This window comes from Bombyx mandarina, chromosome 12 (genome assembly GCF_030267445.1).
Source record: "Bombyx mandarina strain Sakado chromosome 12, ASM3026744v2".
Taxonomy (NCBI): Eukaryota; Metazoa; Arthropoda; class Insecta; order Lepidoptera; family Bombycidae; genus Bombyx; species Bombyx mandarina.
This window is the reverse complement of record NC_143219.1, coordinates 14571863-14593637: the sequence shown is the minus strand read 5'-3', so window position 1 is coordinate 14593637 and position 21775 is coordinate 14571863. Positions and strand designations below refer to the sequence as shown.

At 36.9% G+C, this 21775-nt stretch overlaps 2 protein-coding genes across 3 annotated transcripts in view; one reads left to right on the top strand and one right to left on the bottom strand.

Annotated features, from left to right (window-relative positions):
- Hexo1 (beta-hexosaminidase 1) overlaps positions 1 to 18525 on the top strand; it is a 34523-nt gene extending 15998 nt beyond the window's left edge. For both annotated transcript variants that reach the window (XM_028182158.2, XM_028182157.2), the window contains exons 4-16: positions 3583 to 3713; positions 4972 to 5077; positions 5881 to 6044; positions 7044 to 7152; positions 7888 to 8009; positions 8662 to 8796; positions 9442 to 9547; positions 10160 to 10338; positions 11491 to 11589; positions 13035 to 13155; positions 13364 to 13456; positions 15644 to 15791; positions 16986 to 18525. In XM_028182158.2, coding sequence (XP_028037959.2) covers positions 3583 to 3713; positions 4972 to 5077; positions 5881 to 6044; positions 7044 to 7152; positions 7888 to 8009; positions 8662 to 8796; positions 9442 to 9547; positions 10160 to 10338; positions 11491 to 11589; positions 13035 to 13155; positions 13364 to 13456; positions 15644 to 15791; positions 16986 to 17070 — 1598 coding nt within the window. In that variant the 3' untranslated portion in view covers positions 17071 to 18525. The remainder of the gene's footprint in view (positions 1 to 3582; positions 3714 to 4971; positions 5078 to 5880; positions 6045 to 7043; positions 7153 to 7887; positions 8010 to 8661; positions 8797 to 9441; positions 9548 to 10159; positions 10339 to 11490; positions 11590 to 13034; positions 13156 to 13363; positions 13457 to 15643; positions 15792 to 16985) is intronic.
- A 48-nt stretch (positions 18526 to 18573) lies between these two features.
- On the bottom strand, positions 18574 to 20953 carry LOC114248770 (uncharacterized). The gene is made up of 2 exons (XM_089732119.1): positions 19905 to 20953; positions 18574 to 19802 (listed from the first exon to the last, which is right to left on the bottom strand). Exons 1-2 carry the CDS (start codon positions 19950 to 19952, stop codon positions 18624 to 18626), a joined length of 1227 nt encoding a protein of 408 aa, XP_089588245.1. The 5' UTR covers positions 19953 to 20953; the 3' UTR covers positions 18574 to 18623.
- Positions 20954 to 21775: the final 822 nt, after the last annotated feature.

The following is a 21775-nucleotide window of genomic DNA, read 5'->3' as shown; positions in this document are numbered from 1 at the left end:
GCCGTCCCACACTGCGCTTGCCAGTACGTGGTCGCCACTCCAGGATCTTTCTGCCCCATCGACCGTCCTCTCTTCGTGCTATGTGGCCGGCCCATTGCCACTTCAGTTCACTAATTCTAGACTATAGACAAATAATATTAATCTATTCTCAATTATTCACCACATTCATCTAGTCACATCTATGTGCTTCGGAAATCACTGAACACAAGGTTAATTCGCCCGTCTATATCATACACGATCCTGTGGACCGAATGATAAGCAGTCGACGTCGCCATGAACACGTCATTACGGATCCTCCCGATTCCTTTTAGGTACCTCAAGCACCGGTCACCGTCCTCGTCGAACCCGGCGCTTGCGACGAAGTGTCCGACGAGTGAATTAACCCATAGACACAGCCTACTGAGTTTCTCGTCGGATCTCCTCAGTGGGTTGCGTTTCCGATCCGGTGGTAGATTCTGCGAAGCACGGCTCTTGGGATCTACTGCTAGGGCCAGTGTTAGCAACACTCCCGGTTTGAGTCCCGTGAGCTCACCTACACGTCAAAGCGAAGCTGAAATAGCCTCTCAAGGCTATCAGCATAGATAGAGAAAAAAAAATTGTCGATGTATTTAGGTTCCGATAGCCACTTAACAAAAGACGGGCTGTGAGCTGGTTTAGCTATTTAAGCAACAAAAAAACAACAATCATTTTCCTGCGGAAATAAGCGAAACGTAGACGCTAAATTGTATGGGCTAATAATTCGCTCTACCACCGTACACGAAAATCAAAATGATGATGTGAAAGTAGTAAAGTAGTAAATCGGCAGCTCTAAGAAGGCGGGGTTGCTTTTACGTATTTTATTAGAACTATTTATCAGATCTTCCGACGGTGAGATTATCTAGATCATGCTCGTATGCAGTTTTTATTTGTAACTAGCGGTCGGCCCTCGCTTCACTTCGGAAACATTTTATTATTGATAGCTGAGTCCCACGATGTTACTCGCGTTTATTTTGTTATTATTGTTGAAGTTAGTCTAAAAAATTAGCTTAAGTTACTCCTTATATCATCAGCTACCTATCAGTGAAAGTCTCGTCAAAATTGGTCCAACCGTTCCAGAGATTAGCCGGAACAAACATATAGACAGACAAAAATTGTAAAAAATGTTATTTTGGTGTATGTACCGTATATATATATTCATGTGCATGTTGTAAAAAGCGGTTATTTCAATATTACAAACAGACACTCCAATTTTATTTATATGTATAGTTTCGCAGCCTATATCGTCTTATCGTGTACTGGCAACACTGGTCGGTGGTGCCTTAACCTGACACGCTATATTTACCTGGTCTCTTTTTCGTTTATCTGCATATTTTATCGAACAGGTAGGTAATGAATCAGTAAGGTTCTTGACCGTATCGATAAATTATGTGAATTTAATGAGAGTTGAAAAAACGTAACATGTTTTGTGTCAGGCAATCTTATCACATTTCAAACGGAATTTAAATTATTAATAGTATGCGAATTAATTGTATTCAGTAAAAATCTATACTTGTTGACTGACCTACGTTTTCGAGTCATTGAACCGAAAAAGTCACTAAAGTTTTCAAGAGAATCTTAAAAAAACAAGCTTGTTTTTTATATGATAAAGTTGAAAAATTACGGGTCGGTGTTTCGGATCGAAAATAAATTTTATGCCCGAAAAGGTTTTAAACAAACTTTTCGCATATTTTTTTTGGGTTCATAAGCGGTTTACCGAATAAAATAAATGTTGGTATTCAAAATGGGGATCTTAATAAATGCGAGGGAGTTAATGGTGCATTATGTTATTTACCTCCGAAAATATTAAAAGGTCGAAGTTTCGTGGTAGAGGTTTTTTGTTCTTAAACAAATTTGAAACACATTTCGATCTCCAATTATCGATAAAACAAAAGAATAATATCGTTATTACAATAGCACGAATTGAATTTTTCAATGGAATTTCAGTAAATACAGCTATTAACCCAGACGAGAATAATTTCTAAATCGATCCAATTTTGCTAATAATCGAAAGAGCTAAAGTTATAATAAATCGGTTTTAATTTATTTAGTGCTCTCAAAATAGCTATTTATTTAAATATACATACATTTATTCGGATGCTACCCAAAATTTAAAAATTAAATTTTATTATTATTAAAATTAAAAATTAAAATTTATTTATCTGTACATAATGTCCGTTAGTTTTTGTATTAAATAAATTAAGTGATTAAAACTATATTTGCGGTTTAATATCGCGTTTATTTCGAACGCTTCGAATATTTACAGCTTACTTTACATATTAAACGGTAAAAATAGTTTTAATTATGTCTAACTGCGAAAGCAAAGATATAATACTAAATCAACAATGCCATTGGTGCATTGACCGAGACACTATAGTTTGCATTGTCCATTAAACAAGTCTTGTATGTAATTGTTATCTTTGAAATACCTACAGGCCCCAATTTATTTTGAATATGGCAGTCAAATTCATAAAAAAAAAGTTATTAATAGGCGAATCCACGACGAATGTGAATGGATTTTGAAAGTTCTTGATGACTTTCAAATCTTTGTTTCAAAGGAGTTGAAATGTATTATGTCGATTTAAAATTTCTATTGGTCAGTACTGTTACTTGTCTGTACGACTTTTAGTGACGTAATAAAAGTCGGTCGATTCGTTTTGAAATAAATATACGTAGTCGTCGTGGTCTAAAGGATAAGACGTCTCGTGTATCAAACGATGCGACTATGCCAGTGTCCCACAGGGTGATTTGACATTTTATTTTTTTTTTTTTTTCAGAAATACAAGTGACTTTGAGCTCAATACTTACAACGAAGTGGCTCATGAGCTTGCTCATCCAATTAGTAAATTAATAATGGTGTTAGTGAAAAGATACCTGGCGTGTTCGCATCGAGCCATTATGTTGTAGTACCGCTCAGGAATAGAATTCCAAATTATAAATGAAATAAGAAAAGTTTATAAATTTCCGTGATCATTTTAATTACGGCTTATTGTGGAATTATGTTGGACTATCCCACCCAGTAATCACGCTTCCTAATTTGAGGGTTACTTTATTTTACATCGTCGGGTAAACGAACCCACCTATTGTTAAATGGTTACCGGATCCCAAAGGTATTACAACGCTATTTTTTTTATGATTGGTGGCCCAGAGGCCTTTCCAGTCTCACCATGACAGGTGGGCGAGCAAAGACTCAGCCAGGTGGGGTGGCATTTGTTAACAGCTGCCCGAGCGCCTCCGATAGAGACCTAATCACTCAAAAACAACTGCTTTGCGAATTAATCTACTACCGGATCGGAATTGCGACCCACTGAGAAGATCCGGCGAGAAACTCAGTGGGCCGATGCATGAGTTAGTGCATTACAATGTACCATCCACCTTAATACATGAGATCAGCAGGATTTGACTAGAGTCACCGGGCGTCTTATCTTTTAGGCCATGATGAGTTCAAACGGTTGGGAGAACTATTATAAACTATAATGGATGTCGATCTTCCGTCTCTAAATAGGTTGTGATTTTCAATGACGTATAGACAGTTGACAGTTATATCGTATATGTCTATCTTCACAGGTCTCCTCTGGCCGAAACCAACGATCGAGACAAATCTGGGTAACTTCCTCTCCAAGATTAATATGAACACCATCGACATTCAGATCACCAAGCAGGGAAAGAGCGACGACCTCCTCACAGCGGCTGCCGACGTAAGTGCCTTTAAGATTTTATTTACTCTATTTCTATATGTATCAAATGTGTCGTAAGCATTAAAGTGGGATTAATCTATACATATAAATAAAATAGGAATGTCTGTTTGTAATATTGAAATAACCGCTTTTTACTACATGCATTTATATAGGTATATACGGTAGATACACCAAAATAGCATTTCTTACAACTTTTGTCTGTCTGTCTGTCTGTTTGTTCCGGCTATTCTCTGGAACGGCTGGACCGATTTTGACGGGACTTTCACTGATAGGTAGCTGATGATATAATGAGTAAGTTTTTTTAGACTAACTTCGCCCCGCGGTGTCACCCGCGGTACGACAATAACCGCGGGTAAAATCGCGGAACTCAGCTAGTAAAAATATAACGATGTGCTTAAGGGTTTGCTCTATTTTGATAGATCACTCTGTATAGTTTTGAGAATGGTACGCTGCAACAATGAACCTGCCGTGTTATTTTCAGATTTTCTCTAGATGAAAACGATAGTCTGGAAGAGATTTTAGCGATAAGATCGCCGATATTGCTTAAATTGCACCCGCCTGTTGATCGAGTATTGGTGCGCAATAAACTAGACTTTCTCTCTAATAAAAGTTGTAACAGAAAACGATTAAAAAGACCTAGATATAGTTTTTTTTAATTGACTGCGAGCGAGAATATAATTCACATACTGGTGAAGGTCTCAGTCGTGTCAGAAATATATATCAGCAGCATATAAGCAATAAAAAAAAAACAAACGGACAACCTTTTGTTGAGAATGAGAATTCGATGTTGTCATGTCTCAAGGTGGGTGACGTCAATGGTCTGCGATAACCACTCACCACCAGATAAACCGTGAGCTGCTTCATCCATATATGAGTCGTCTATTATCAAAGGTGGCAATCTGTGCATCTGGACAATTTTTTTTTATTGATATGTCAATACAGATTGATTTGAATATAATCGTCTCCTTCAAAGAATACGGTTCAAAACCTGCATTAAATAAAGGTTAATAGTTAACCTGTTATTTATCTAAGATGTCGTTCCGAAGAGTTTTGTGACTGCCAATGGAATACAAAGTCAATAATTCGTTTTTCTGATTTACCAATCATTGTCCAAAATCAGATTGCCGGATTTGATAATAGTCGACTCATATGTAATAAAGAAATAAAAACACTTATGTAATCAATTATATATAAAATAAACGACTTATAAATATACATACGTCAAATATACTTACTCAATATAAAACTTTGTTTACAGAGATTTAAGACACTGGTTTCCAGTTCCGTGCCAAAAGGCTTCTCGGCGAAGGCTGCAGGAAAATCAGTCACAGTTTATTTAGTCAATGACAATCCTTATATCCGAGGTAAGGCGGTTTCGAGAAACCAATAATTATTCACTATTCTTTTATATGCTTTGAATTGTTTTTGTTGATTTTCTGGAGTGTGGTCTTTGTACCGTATACCGGATTATTTTTTTACGCCATACACTACGTTTTCGACTTAGCGCGTCCTATCGTTATACTATATATATGTATATATATTACTGGTGGTAGGACATCTTGTGAGTCCGCACGGGTAGGTACCACCACCCCATATATTAATAGTACATTGTGCACCAAGGGAGAGAAGTTGGACATTTCCTCCCGCGTGTAAAATTGCTACCCGAGCCGAAGGCGAGCCCCCCCTTACTCATAAAAAAACAATTTAACTGTTTTTATCTTTTAAATAAACTACTACAAATTGAATAAGAACTGTCTGATGAACTCATCTTTGTTTAATACTTCACTATTAAATTTTATTGCCTTTTGTTTATTTCACGTTTACACTAAACACAATATTGCAAATTACCCGAGCACAACAATGGCGGAGAATTTTAGGTGCGTGAGAGCAGAAGTAGACACTAACGCGCATGCGCACTTGTTAGTACCCAGGGAGGAAAAGTTAGACTTTCTTCCCTGTACAACGGGACCAAAACCGAACTTTCGTCGTAGGTAGGAGAAAAATAGCCCCAAAAATTTCATCCCTCGATATGTAAAATAATTGAAACAAATGTGATCGACAAATATGACACGCGGCCTCGGGTGCTTTGCGTCTGTTACCACGTGACTGTAGGATTTGGCTTAATGAAACCTTATTATAGGTGTATAAAACACTTACGTTGGCACAGAATTCTCCCTGGACATGGATGAGAGTTACGAGCTCTACATTTCATCAACGTCGAGTGATAAAGTGAACGCTACCATACGTGGAAACTCTTTCTTCGGCGTCCGTAACGGTCTGGAGACGCTCTCTCAGCTAATCGTGTACGACGACATCAGAAATAATCTGTTGGTGAGTTTACATAAGACCCTGAAACTGCGATACATTAAGACAAATATTTTTTTGTATGGAAACTAGCGACATCTTGTAGCGAATGCCCCTAAAATTTATAGAATATAAAACAGAAACAGTAAATCATACAAGTATTTATTTGTTATAGACAGATTGATGAAATTTTATCAATTTGTAGTTCATGAAAATTGAAGCGTAGCCATCTACTGGTTGATGCCCGTAAACATTTTTGTTGACTGCTCGAGTTGCTTATCTATAACTAATTTAAGTGTATTATCTATGAGTTAACAACTCACAGAATGACAAACGGGCGTTATGTGACGGTAGTTATTACCTTTGGCGACTTTATGATTTGAAAGTCGATGACACGAAAAAACGACATTAAAACGGGTCAGATAAAAAAAAAGCAAATAGATATGTATGTCGCAGAATGGACCGATTACTACATTATGTCTTGTCATTGTGGGCGCACAGTGGGTAATCGTGCAAAGAGCTTGCGCAGCACAAAACGATGACAGTTCCGAGACGTCTTCACTCTTCCCAAGTCAGGCATCGAATGTGTCTCGATTCCACTCTAGCGATGACATCTCGACTCTGCCGAAGCACTCCACCCGAAGTGAGCCGATGTTTCACGAGTAGTTGCCGTTCACACCCACTAGATGTCGCGCTTTCGTTTCGTTGTGTATATTTGTGTATATAATTTTGTCCACACGGGCAAAATACAAGAATACAATGTATGTAAAACGCCAATGAAATCCTAAAATGAAATTGGTGGTAGTCGAAACATCTCGCTATCTCTCTTGCACGTCCGCACTTCAATGGCAGTGACGTCACAAGCTTTTGTCATATTCTTTTGTCATTTAACAACTACCCCCCAAAGAAATTTTTAACGTAATTCTGAGCGTGTCTATTTTCATAGACCTATATAGTATCTATTTTAGACTTTAAATATGTCTTTGGACTTTGACGTAAACAATCTATTAAATCGTGTTTCTTCAGATTGTCCGTGACGTCACAATTAAGGACAGGCCTGTCTATCCTTATCGAGGTATTTTGTTGGACACCGCGAGGAACTTCTACTCCATAGAATCAATCAAAAGAACTATAGGTGGGTATTTCTAACCATAGATTATAAGTGGTTTCCAATCATTTATAAATTTCTCAAAATCATATCCATATCTATATCCATATTATGAACAATTCGAATTGTAAATGCTTTTAATGTACCATTTACCATTTTTCCACCTTGAAGGAATAATATTGTGTAACAAATCAAACCCAAAAAATTATAATTTGTGTAATTACTTATATGTGAGCCCATAGGGATAGGTACCGCCGCCCTACCTAATTCTGCTGTGAAGCAGTAATGCATTTAAATTTGAAGGGTGGGGCAGCTGTTGTACTGTAAAAACGGAGACCTTAGAACTCATGTCTCAAGATGGGCGGCGGCATTGAAGTGATTGATGTCTATAGGCTCCAATGACCACTTAACACCTGGTGGGCCGTCCGCCTATCTTAGCAATAAAAAAACCCATCACATGGTCTATTTGCTCACCCAAGATTAGCGGAAATCGTGATAACGCCACATGAAGTATCATCATTGTGGCGGTAGCCATCATACAACGCAAGATATTTGACAGATGCCTGAATCTCGCTTACGTCGTTTTCAAGACAAGCTTGCATATATACAAGTTCCGAACAACAACATTCGGACCATCGGTCTACCGAGCAAATATGACCCGCTCGGTGGAAGTTCTTCCCTTTGTCGTCTAAGCCTCCCCAAAATTATAACCGGCGATTTGCATAAATTCAATATACCTACATACACATATGTGATTTTCAGACGCAATGGCCGCAGTGAAACTGAACACATTCCACTGGCACATCACGGACAGCCAGAGTTTCCCGTTGGTGTTACAGAAAAGACCGAACTTGAGTAAGCTCGGGGCATACAGTCCCACCAAGGTACGCGAATCGTTTATTTCACTACGCTCAATTCATAATCGTACTAGCTGTACCCGTCCGCATCGCTGGGCACTTAAAATTAACATTATTATTTTTCACCCCCACAAAGATTCTCATCCTTAACGCCCCCGCAACTGATGTAGGGAGTCTAACACTCATATAAATATTAACCTAAGTATTATACCTACATGTATTTTCTACATTGATACCAAGTTTCAAGTCAAACGGATGCATGGTACGAGTGCCGTTAAATTTTAGATATGTTTATACTTCTCATTAAAAGTATTATTATTAATTTGTAATTAATCCCTTGATAAATGTACAGTTATTTTTATAGTTCATACCATTTTATTTAATAATTTATCATAAACTATTTTACTTACCGTATTATTATATAGGTATATTAATGTAAACGATTTTAAACTTACCTCTTTCCTTTCAAATTGTGTTTTTTTTTAAAGTGTGTTACGACAAAAGAAGTTTGAGAAACACTGCTTTAAACAAAGAAAAGTAATTTGTTGGTGTGAATGTATGACTGCTGTCGGAAGTGCTCGAAGTCGTCTTTGGTGTACTTAGTTAATAGTGGGATCGTTAATAATCGTTTTTACCGATCTCATAAATGGAGGTAACTAAATTGAACATTTATCGATAGGTGTATACAAAGCAAGATATTCGTGAAGTTGTCGAATATGGTCTAGAGAGGGGCGTTCGTGTTTTACCGGAATTTGATGCGCCCGCTCATGTGGGAGAGGGATGGCAGGACACCGGACTCACCGTGTGCTTTAAGGTAAGCTTACAAAATGACCAGGTTGATCTGAAAGTTGTGGTTATAGCTAAAAGCATATTTACGATATGAGGGTAATAAAAGGCTCCATAATACAGTGAAAGAATTGTCGAGGTGAATTGTGAAGAAATTTCTATTTAGGTTTTATTTCTTAGGTTTTTTTTAATGAAGGGTTTCGAAATCAAAAAATAAGTTTCACGTTCGTTATAATCTTGAAAACTCAAGCGGATGTAAGTAATCGACCTGGTTCTATTATCGGATTTGAATATAAATGCCACTCCAGACGTTCAAATCGGTTTCAATGCCCGAGAATATTTATTTTTTTATTGCTTATATGGTTGGATGAGCTTCACGGCCCACCTGGTGTTAAGTGGTTACCGGAGCCCATAGACATCTACAACGTAAATGCCGCCACCCACCTTGAGATATGAGTTCTAAAGTCTCAGTTTAGTTACAACGGCTGCCCCACCCTTCAAACCGAAACGTATTACTGCTCTACGGTAGATATATGGTGGTACCTACCCTTTGGACTCTCAAGAGGTCCTACCACCAGTAAGATCCATTTTCCCACACTCATGCTAATACAAGCTTCGAGAAAGAAATTTTAACGAACCATCTTTATGTGACCGGGATTGTTATTTGAACCAGGCGGAGCCGTGGACGAAATTCTGCGTGGAGCCGCCTTGTGGTCAACTGAACCCGACTAAAGAGGAACTTTACGACTACTTGGAAGATATTTATGTTGAAATGGCTGGTGAGTGATGATGATGATGATAATGGAGGTACCGATGACGCTATTGGATGTGTAGGATGGATCTAATAGGCTTCCAGCGTAGGAAATTTTGCTATTGTAAGATCTCGGTTATTTTGTCGTATAACAGTTTTTGAACTGTCTTCTCTCTGCTTGTTTATTTATTCCGCTCAAACGTGAACTTTCAGAGCAGGATGAACGATCTGTTGAATTCCAGCGGTATGGATGGACGTAGTATAATACGTCCCTGAGTTTAAGAGATAACGCGGATTGCGTTTTGACTCTACATACACATAATCTTGTTTACTCCCTTATTAATGGGGGTTCGAAGAAAATAATTTGGCAAGAAAAGACTTTATTATTTTAGAATCCCGTTTTCTGTATGTTCGGGAAAGGTTTAAGAAGACAGCGATTGTAACAATTAAAAGATTCCTCGGTAACCGCGTCTTTTTGGATCCCGATCGCAACAAACCATCCACTTTAAATTGGGTACATATAGTAAATATTTCTATTATACCAACTTGCAGACATGTTTGGTACGAACTTCATTTTACGAAAGAGCTTAATAGTATAGCTTATTGTAATTTTGTTTTGACTTTTTCCTATCAACCACAGAGGCGTTTGAGAGCACCGACATGTTCCACATGGGAGGAGACGAGGTCAGCGAACGCTGTTGGAACTCCTCAGAGGAGATCCAGAACTTTATGATTCAGAACCGATGGAATTTGGACAAGAGCAGTTTCCTGAAGCTTTGGAACTACTTCCAGAAGAACGCTCAAGACAGAGCGTATAAGGTACTTCCATTTATGTTGTTAATAAAATTAATTTTCAAAAAAATTTGTATCTTATTCACGAGAGACATAGCATCGAGATACTGTTTTTTATTTTTATTTTTTAGATGTGTGGACGAGCTCACGGCCCACCTGGTGTTAAGTGGTAACTGGAGCAATAGACATCTACAACGTAAATGCGCCACCCAGCTTGAGATATTAGTTCTAAGGTCTCAAGTATAGTTACAACGGCTGCCCCACCCTTCAAACTGAAACGCATTACTGCTTTACTGCCGAAATAGGTAGGGTGGTGGTACCTACCCGGACTCACAAGAGGTCAATACCACCAGTAAACTACTGTCCGGCCGATCACTGAACTATTAAAGTACTTTACCAAATAAATTATGGATTTATGTGTCAAATAATAAATTTGATACTTGTGTTCACATGTCACGACAGATTTCAAGTGCAGCGTTGCTAATTTATCAGATATATTGCTAAAGAAAAAAAAAGCAATGTGGCCAGTTTTTTTTTCTATAATTTCATGAAAAAATGCTCCTATAGTTGAAAATGGTGTCCAGTAATTAGGTTCGAAGTCTATCGGGTAATTGTTCAGTACAAGGACGCACAAATAGCGCATTGTGACACCACAGTATACATATCCCTAGTCGCTAACTGATTTTGTGTGTGTGTTTGTTGTGTGCGTTTTTTTCTGTAGCAGATGTGACCAGTCGCAATCGAAAAAAAGGGTGCGTGTACTAATGTACGCGCGTAAGAAGTTATACTTAATTTTTTTATTAATTTTTTTTAAATATTGAATAATTAATAATAAATATTTAACGTTAATAATTTAATAATATTTAGTATGAATTATATTAAATAATAATTTTGTCATTAAACTTTTATATTATTAAAAAATGAATGCTACGAGTGTACATGCGCGAAAGTTCACCTGCGGCTATATTCAGATTCGCCAAGTTACGTCGGTCGTATTGTAATGAGCGATTCAGTGGGCAACTTCATTCTGTTAATTTTGTGTCACGGTGCGCGCGCATCGTAAAATTTCACTCTCATCAATTTTTCATAACGCGCCTAAAGAAGTATAACTTCAAAAACAACCACTATCTACATCTACTCCACAGATTTCATTGTTCTTTTATATTCCAATTATTTCAGGCCTTCGGTAAACGACTGCCTCTGATTCTATGGACCAGCACATTGACCGACTACACTCACGTAGAGAAATTCTTGGACAAAGACGAATACATCATACAGGTAAAACTCTTATGTGTTGATGTTCATGGACATCACCACGTTAACGCTACTCTAAGGAAGCGGAAATTTTATGTTATTGGAACAGCGCCAATTATGCTGCAAAAATTTTTCATTATCCTTGGCCTGAATGGTATCTTTATTATAAAACTAAGATCTTTTGGCCAATACGAAATGAAAATATCATATTTATCTATCCTCTGACGACCTGGAGAGACTCATAGTGACGGGTAAAGTGGATGGAGGACGATCCAGAGGTCGGAGCCGGAAAAGATGGAGTGACCAAGTGTCCGAGCAGCTGGACATGAGAGTGAGCCACGCACTTCACTGTGCCACTGACAGACATAAGAAAGAAAAAAAAAAAGAAAAATCATTTATTCGCTAAGCATAGTGAAAATGAGTTATTACATAAGTTACAAGCACTATATGGTTAAAAGCAGCGTGTATGCTTTGTCATTATTTGACATGCGAATTTTAGTGCAGTTTATATATAGCATAGCAGATATTATGATATTACTAGCTGTACTCGTCCGCTTCGCTGGTCATTTAAAATTAACATTATTATTTCTCACCCCCACAAAGATTCTCATCATTAACGCCCCCGCAACTGGTGTAGGGAGTCCAACACTCATAAATATTAGCCTATCCATTAAGTACATGTATTTTCTACATGGATACCAAGTTTCAAGTCAATCGGATGCATGGTTCGGTAGTTATAACGGAACATCCGTAAAAACCACTGTAGATTTATATATTGGTATAGATATAATTTACCATTCATTAATCCATAATTCAACTAATAATTAAAAAACCATTTATTTTCAATGTCGTACCTAACAAAATCATTTATGTGATAATAATTTTCACTATCTTTTAGATTTTTCTTAAATTAAAAATTGTCTAGGTCTCTTGATTTCTTTGGTAGCTTACTAAATATCCTAACGCTCATACCTAGTATACTGTTAGTCTTTAATTTAGTTTTGGATTTTGGAAAATATAGTTTATCGTCGCGTCGATTTTTATTTACCACATCAGACATCTTGGTGAATCTATTGGGACAAGTTTTAACAAAAGATGCAACTTCGTAAATGAGGCCGTCAGCGCAAAAGCGGCCTAAGCTTACCATAGTTATTATGGAGCAATAAAAAAAAACAATACGCGCAAAAATAATTTTTAAAAGCCATCTGCTATCTATGGGTGAAACTATGGATAGGCCGGTTTTGCATCAAAATTGATTATATTTTACATTAATTGAAATATACATATAAGCATGATTATGAAAAATTGTGTGTTAGGCCACTTTTGACGCCACGCTGACGGCCTCATATATATAGTCAGTGGCTCTAAATTCCAAAAAAAAAAGGTCACAGGCGGGCGCATCACGATGCTCAGCAATGAGCAATCGACTGAAGGAGGAGAGTCTATAATTCGAATACTTTTCACTTCAGGTCTGGACCACGGGAGCCGACCCACAAATTCAAGGTTTACTCCAGAAAGGATATCGCCTGATTATGTCAAATTATGACGCTCTGTACTTTGACTGTGGATTCGGGGCATGGGTTGGGTCTGGTGAGCTCTTTAATCTATACTCAAAAGCAGTACAGCGCACAGAAACAGTATCTACTAATAAATATGGTAGAAGAACAGTTTCATTTTACTAATGATCCCATCTAGGCAATAAAAAAATAAAAAAAACTATGACGTCACAAGATGTCCGGTTGAATGAGGATATTTGATGTTAAATTTTAGTGCCGTATGTCGAATATATATTTTTCAGGTAATAATTGGTGCTCACCGTACATTGGGTGGCAGAAAGTATACGGTAACAGTCCAGCGGTGATGGCGCTCTCGTACCGAGATCAGATCTTAGGTAAATACTTTTGATGCGCATAATTTTTTATCGTTTTTTGTAATGGAGATTCTCGATTCGATCCGGTTTTTTTTGGAACGAAGTTCCTTATGAGAGGTTGCGAAGGGGTACCCTGACTGGGAAAAAACGTCCGTAACGTAAGATTTTTATTTACTTTAATTATCTTTACGGTCATTCCGTTTGATGATTACAGTTAATGGTAGACTAATGGAATAGGATATGTGAATCATAGATAAATAAATAAAAAATCTAAGAAGAATACATACGATTTTATCTATTTATTTGAAACTAGTATTGATGTGTTTACTGCGTGTAGGGTGAATGAGCTTGATACTCACCATCAGCGCGACAAACACCACAAGGTCAACCCCACGGCCCTTGAGCATGAGGTCTGACTTTAATTGTATAGTGTACTGGCTGTCACACAACTGGAACCCATGCTAACTTAGTGGCAGAAATTGACGGGTCAGTGTCAGTGTACCTATCTGTCGTGCTTACAATACGTCTTATAATAGCCGGCAAACTTCTTGAGCATTTGTTGACGTAGTGGGGGTAAGTTCGCGCATGGTACACTCACGTGCAAAAACATTATTTACTCTGCGTCATAATGCAATTAAATTATTAAAATCAACATATGTATTTATTGATATATTTGTTAGAACATCAACAAAAAATATAGGTTAATAATTGTAATAATTTAATCTTGGGGTAAAATAGATATTCCTTCTATTAGATCAAAACTAGAGCTGTTGCCAGGTTTTGGTTCAGTTGAAGCGAAGCTGGTATTTGTAATTTTTTTTTCGTTATCATAATCTTGACCATCATCATCATCACTGTTTTCATCACCCGAGTCGCTATCATCGTGATGAGTCGACATAGGGCTCATCGGTGTAGTTTATAACTCGGTCGGTTCGGTCTTCTTTTTTGTCTATAATTAATTATTTTTTGAAGATATTCGATTCGTAGTAATCGAATGTAACTTTTTTCAATTACCAGCTTCCGATTATTTTCTGTTTTTTTTTCCATCTGAAGCCTAGCTCTTTCATAATTCGTCGTAAGCTTCATTCCGAGCCATTAAAATTTATATCTTCTTTAAATTTTTCGAAGCCTTTCTACGGTACGGAGTTTCACTGCTTGTTATGTAGTTATTATGATTACATCTTTTTATTATAGATTGAATGAAACTATCCATTCCGGTAACTTTCTTCTTCCCTGATCTTTTCTTACCCGGAGTCCGAAACACGGCGAGCAAGCCAGAGCCTTTAGCTTCGTTAATAATGCACCTCACAGTACTCACTGATGTTTTTGTTGCTTCCGAAGTCTGTTTTACTTTTTCCATATCATTCTTCCCCTGTTTTATAATGAAGCAATATACGTCGTACACAATTTTTCTACCCTTTCTTTTGAATACTACACCAGTTTTTCACTACATAGTGTATTTTTTATAAAAAATCAACAAACACTCAACAATTAGCAATGGCAACAAAGTCAACAAGCAATTATAACAAATAACTTAACGATTAATAACGATTGACTTTTCACTGTACGCAAGCGTACTTTTGGGAGCAAGCGGAACGAGGGTGCGGTGCGGGACGCAAGGTTCGACTGATCTACCAATAACGCGCTCGATACGATTTCCCCTGCCGTCGCGCCTCACCCTCACCACTAAAGTGATCTAAAATTCGGTTCTGCGCAGTCAAGGTCATTTGCTCAAGAAGTTTGCCGGTTACTATACCAGTGTGTAGGTACATGATCTTTCCCGTATGTGAATGTTTCGTAAAGATGCAGAAAGTCTTTTAGCAACTTTAGCAGCTTTATTGGTGGTAGGACCTCTTGTGAGTCCGCGCGGGTAGGTGCCACCGTCCTGCCTATTTCTGCAGTGAAGCAGTAATGCATTTCAGTTTGAATATAAGATATAAAGAAATAATTATTCGGGTATACATTTTTTATTATGAATTTTATTCACAATGATTTATAAAAAAATATTTAATAAAAATATGTTATTTTTTGTACGTTATTACAAAGTTAATTGGTACACTGTGTGCGTTACTATTAAAAATCTTACGTTATGGACGTTTTTCCCGGTTAGGGTATCCCTCCGCATCGTCCCATAAGGAACTTCGTTCTAAAAAAAATCGCTCGGAGCTATCGGAACTTGTTTTATTTGTTTGTTGTATAATTGGCAAGGTGGTGAAGTAGCGCTGTGGTCTGAGCAGTCGGACCCTGCCACGCTGGACGGCCGACTGTGGCCTAGAGCGGCTGCCTTCGCCGAGCGCATGTGGGCCGAACCTTCCACCGCGTGGCAGGACGCCGAGCACCGGATGCTCCATGTCAGGTAAGGATCTGCCCACTTAAGGCTATTTATTAGGGGAAGTTAATGGGCTAAATATCCGCACATACTGGTACCCTTCTTATTTGTTACTGTCTCAATAATTCTTGGCCTGATTGAAAATTCAATCTGTGTGTTGGTCTCATAATAAAGCATCTTTGAATTAAAGGCTTCGTCAAACAGAACGCGTAATTAGCGCGCGTCAGAGCGTTAAACTGACGGCGCGCTATGACGCCGAGATGTGTTGTACTACTATGGTAACATACCGTCAAACAGAGCGCCCGCGCTAGCAGTACGCAACTCTCTATCGCGGCGTTAGGACGTAGTAATTTTTTACAAATTTTATTTTAGCGTCCGAGTGAATGTGTATTAAAATACTGGATAATTCCCGAAAAAGTGATAGAATTAGTTAGAAAATACCCATGCTTATACAATGCCACATCTGAATCACCCGATATCTTAATACTTTTAAATTTTCACACTGCTATCAAAGGCACTATGATTTGGCGAATGTTACGTTGCGTCAAGGAGCGTTGGGCTCATCTAGTCAATTTGTGTGACATGAAAAGAGCGTGACGTTAAAACGCAGCGCTAAGTACGCGTTCTAGTTGACGAAGCCTTAAGATCAACTTATTGTATTGTAGTGACAGGCACGTGAAACATTAGGCCTGAGTCTCAATTGCATTGTACCTTATTAAACCCTTTAAGCCTTATTGTATCCCGTATATCCTTTTGTACCCCATATAACTTATTCTACTTTTTTTACTTCAATTTCTGCCACGTACTATCCGGCTTTGGAATGAGCTACCCTCCACGGTGTTTCCCCAGCGCTATGACACTATGACATGTTCTTCTTCAAACGAGGTTTGTGGAGAGTATTAAGCGGTAGGCAGCGGCTTGACTCTGCCCCTGTCATTGCTGAAGTCCATGGGCGACGGTAACCACGCACCATCAGGTGGGCCGTATGCTCGTCTGCCTACAAGGGCAATAAAAATATATATATACAATTGGCATAACAGGCGACTTATCTCTGATGGTAAGACGACTGTAAACTTTATACCTGTATATACAGTTGTATTATCTGGCTTGCGTAACCGATTAACGTGTAACTAGATATACCGCGAACTTGTGTCTCCACTTATGTATAAGAAAGGAAATTAATCTATTTAATACATTTTGTTTATTTAATTTTTTCTACAGAGAACGTTTGGTAAGAATGGGAATTCAAGCTGAATCGCTTGAGCCGGAGTGGTGCTATCAGAATCAAGGACTTTGCTATGGTTAGAGTTCATAGACAACGCGAAGAGGATGTGCTGCCAGCCTTATGAATAATAAATAACAAAGACAGACAATACTATCCTAAAACTCATCGCAACTTTTTTCGAATAACCAAAATAAAGAGGAATTCCTTTGCTTTATTTTGTTACATGAAAAAATTGTGTTATTTAACAACAAGATTTTTTGGGCGAAAATACAATTTGAAATAAAAAGTAAGCACTTACTTTGCCAGCTTAAATATTAAGCGAAATAATAATGTTAGAAAATGAAAACAAAATGTATAATGTTAAAATAGGATTTTTTTTATTCAGTTAACAAATATTATCATAATTTAGTTTTATTTTGTGTATAAAATAATAAAAAAAAATACGATTTCCCCGAGATGTTCTATTTCCGTAGAGCATTAAAATACACCAGTTACTGCCATTATTTGCATAATAATAAGAGTATTTTGAGATTACATGACATTATAATAATAATTAAGTTTATAAAATATATTAAATTAATGATTTAAAAGTTTGTAAACTAATCGTGATCACAACGTGTATTCGCGTTGTATAATTGTGTACTTTATAGCATATATTGTATTTTTTAAGCCAAGTCTTTTTAAATTTTTCAGTGCACATGCATTTCTACAGTAAAAAAAATCATCTACACTGTTGACATATTAATATGTCATGTCACCGCGTATCCGCAAAATTTAAAATTCCTGTCATTGTGGTTATTTATTTGACCAAGGGTTTGAGAACCTAGCGCTTATTTTGTTCAATTTAATTACTGTTTATATCTACATTTGAAAACGATGATGACATGATAATAAGATTGAAAACACAATTTTGTTCCATCAATTAATTAAACGAAAATAAAAAATAAAACGAATGAGAGATTAAAACAGTAAAATGTTTTAAGTAAAAATGGTAAAATTTTTCAATAAAAAATACATATATCCAAAACGGAGCTACGATCGGATTTTTTGTCACAAATTATTTAAGTTGATAACAATTCAGTTTCGAGATATTATTCATTTCACAAATTTTACGTTCCTCCAGAGAAAATGCTATATTTGTACAAGATCTCGACAATGTATATATTTCGACAAAAAATATTTCGATACGTGATTTACACTTTCGCGTTTTAAACAATTATTGTTAAGAAATCTGACATAAGCAATAAGTGCGTTTATAAGTGTGGAAACATTTTTGGAATTTCTTCACGAGAAGATATAAATAAGATTAATACTCATATCAAATATTTTTAAATCGTTTTACTACGTATATTTAACGTATTTCTATCGTCACATATTATTACTACATTGTAATACTTATACGGCATTTACTATTTACACATTAAATTAGATATTATTATACTATATACTTCATGAGCACGTGTGTGTTTTCATGTTCTTGTGACTTATTAATGTACACTTATTGGTATTTTTAATAAAATTCTGCATAATGATAAATGGTGTTTTCATTATTTTCGCCAGTTCGTTGACAGACAAAAGAGGTACTGAGCAAAACAGACAATTTATTCAAATAAATACTTAAACTAAAACATAAATTAATTATTTCTCGCAAATCCTCTGTTATTGAAGCCGAGTAGATTGCCACCGACACCATTGTTGAATGGTCTGCCGGCGCCAAAGTTATTTTGCCCGATCAGACCGCGGTCATCGCTAATTATGCCAACATTACCGGTGCCACACTCGTACAAGACAGTGCCAATGCCGTTGTCAGGTATGGTACCCTCAACATTCACGGTTCCAACGAACGGCATCTTTCCAGTTACCGAAACACTGCCGTCCATCATTAAATTTTCAGCTAATATCGACAGTCCAGTCGGCGATAGAGCTGTGCTACTAGTTACAGCTAATTTCGAAACGGTACCCAGGTTAGACGGATTTAGGCCAGTCAAAGTAGCTAGCGTTTTCTTGTGATTAGCTAAGTCAAGGTTGCTATAATTAGGTAAGTTTGTTCCAGTAAAAGCATTGCTTACTGAGTTGGAATTTGTTAGTGGACCAACCGTTAAGCTGTTTGCCGGGTTAATCATGTTGTTTAAAGACGCGGCTGTTACACTATTCGCTATTCCATTAAAAGCATTCTGATTCGACAAGTCTAATGAAGTCGCCGAGAACCCGGGATTGTTAAGTATAATATTCGAATTACCAGTGGGAGTAGACGGTAATGGGTTCGTTAAAAAAGCTGGATTCGCTACGGTATTTCCAAAAGTTCCAGCAGTTCCTGCAAATGGATTTCCGATTAATCCTGCTTGATTAATCAAATTATCGATGCCCGCACCTCTCACTGATCTGGAGTTTCCCTCAATAGCTGCCCTATTGGTCAGGCCGCTACTTAAGCAATTCGAGAATCCTGATACCGCCGTACTAGTACCAAAGCTGTTAGGGAATCCTTTGAAGCCTGATAGACTGTTAGGAATTTGATTTGCTGGACTGTTCATGAAACTGGACTGAAATGGAAATTGGTTACTGATTCCACCGAAAAGCGTTCCTCTAGAAGATCTATTCAAATCACTAATATTATTTGGATCGGTTAATGGTTCCGGAGCGTTGTTCTGAAATGATAGAAGTCCACTGCTGAGTCCCACGTTGTCCATGTTATTAATCGTAGGTACGTTTCCACCAATTTGATTTGAATTTAACAAAAAACCAGTTGTATCACCATTGCTGATGGCCACATCTCCGGTGCTTAAACCATTGCCAATAGACTGTGCTAAATTTATCTGAAACAGAAAGATATGTGTGACAAGAAAAAAAATTGAACAACTGGAAAATGATATAGTTTTGCATCGGTACACAGCTAAATAATAAAGTTAAATTCTTACCCGCAATAGAGTTACGATAAGTATTAACAACTTTAATTTAAAAGTCATCGCTCACAATGTTAATGCACACTGATATCAATTTCAAATAAATATTAGTAAGACTGTATATAGGTAGTATTCACAAACTGAATGAAAAAGGGTCTATGCAAATCATTTATAGTAATGATTTTTATCTTCTATCTTGATTGTGTGATGTTATGTAAGGAAACCCTGATTAAACATTATATTTTCACAATAACTCGATAGCTCGTAGAATTTTGTAATTTAATTGGGAAAGAAATACAGAAATAAGCATAGGTTTCTTATTCTTATGATAACTATTTGCGTTATCGCGTTGATCAATAGTAAAGTTGAAGAATTTTGTATTGATTCAATATGTAATCATTGATAAATTTATAGTGTTATTATAATTGGATTTTTTCTAAGGTTACGGACTGTCATAATGTGTTGGTAGGGCTTGCAAGGGTAAAAAGTGTTTTAAATTATTTAAGCTGCGCTCTCCCTTACTTAAGAGATAGTTGAGTGTTTCCAGAATATAGAATGGTCTTTTTTTTCATATTTAATTATTTATTGCTTAGATGGTTGGATGAGCTCACCTGGTGTTATGTGATTACCGGAGCCCATAGACATCTACAACGTAAATGCGCCACCCACCTTGAGATATATGTTGTAAGGTCTCAGTATAGTTACAACGGCTGCCCCTCCCTTCACACCGAAACGCATTACTGCTTCACGGTAGAAATAGGCAGGGTGGTGGTACCTACCCATGCTTATTCACAAGAGGTCCTACAACCAGTAATTACGCAAATTATAATTTTGCGGGTTTGATTTTTATCACACGATGCTATTCCTTCGTCGTGGAAGTCAATCGTGAACATTGGGTAGGTACCTACGTATTTCATTAGAAAAATTGATACCCGTCTGCGGGATTCGAACACCGTTGCATCGGTGGGTACGAATGCACCGGACGTCTTATCCTTAAGGCCACGACGACTTGAAACTTATTCTCGAAATAATAATGAACCTTAAAGATTACAACAATATTTAACTTATTTCCTGCCTATTTCTGCCGTGAAGCAGTAATGCGTTTCGGTTTGAAGGGTGGGGCAGCCGTTGTGACTATACTGAGACCTTAGAACTATATCTCAAGGTGTGTGGCGCATTTACGTTGTAGATGTCTATGGGCTCCAGTAACCACTTAACATCAGGTGGGCTGTGAGCTCGTCCACACAGCTAAGCAATAAATAAAAAATAATAATAATAATAATTCAACAATATTTTATTTATTTCAGTTTAATTAAATATGGAAGCCGCGCGTATCTCTCCTGAACCTAATTCCTAGTAACTGTAATGTATTGGGTGCGTGCAATGTGATAAAATTAAATATGAGTAAAACAATTTTTTGTAAATATTTGTCTAAAAATTAAGAATGATTAAACAGTGCTTTAAAATCGAGAACGACAAAACCTTGGAACGATAGTTCATACGTAAGCCTAGTTCGATAGTTTAGAAGGATAATACTCTTCGTTCTATTTGTGAATATTTTTTTTTTGTTTTGAAAATACTGATGAGCTCTAGTGTTATTAATATTTTTTTTTGATACAGGTTTTTTTTGTGTCTACATAAAAAAATGACTACGTCAAAACAAAAGGGAAAATGTCATAGGTAAGTAAAATTGTATGTAAAAAAGTTGTATGTATGTACAATTGTATGTATGTACATAAAATGATTTCTTTTTCCTAAAAAAAGAACTAAATGTCTCCGTGACAATGAGTAGGTACTGCTCGGTGAGTTCTTGGTGATTATGAGCAAATTTTGTCAACTCGGCGATAATTATTTATTCGTCTTTAATATTATAAATGTGATGATGC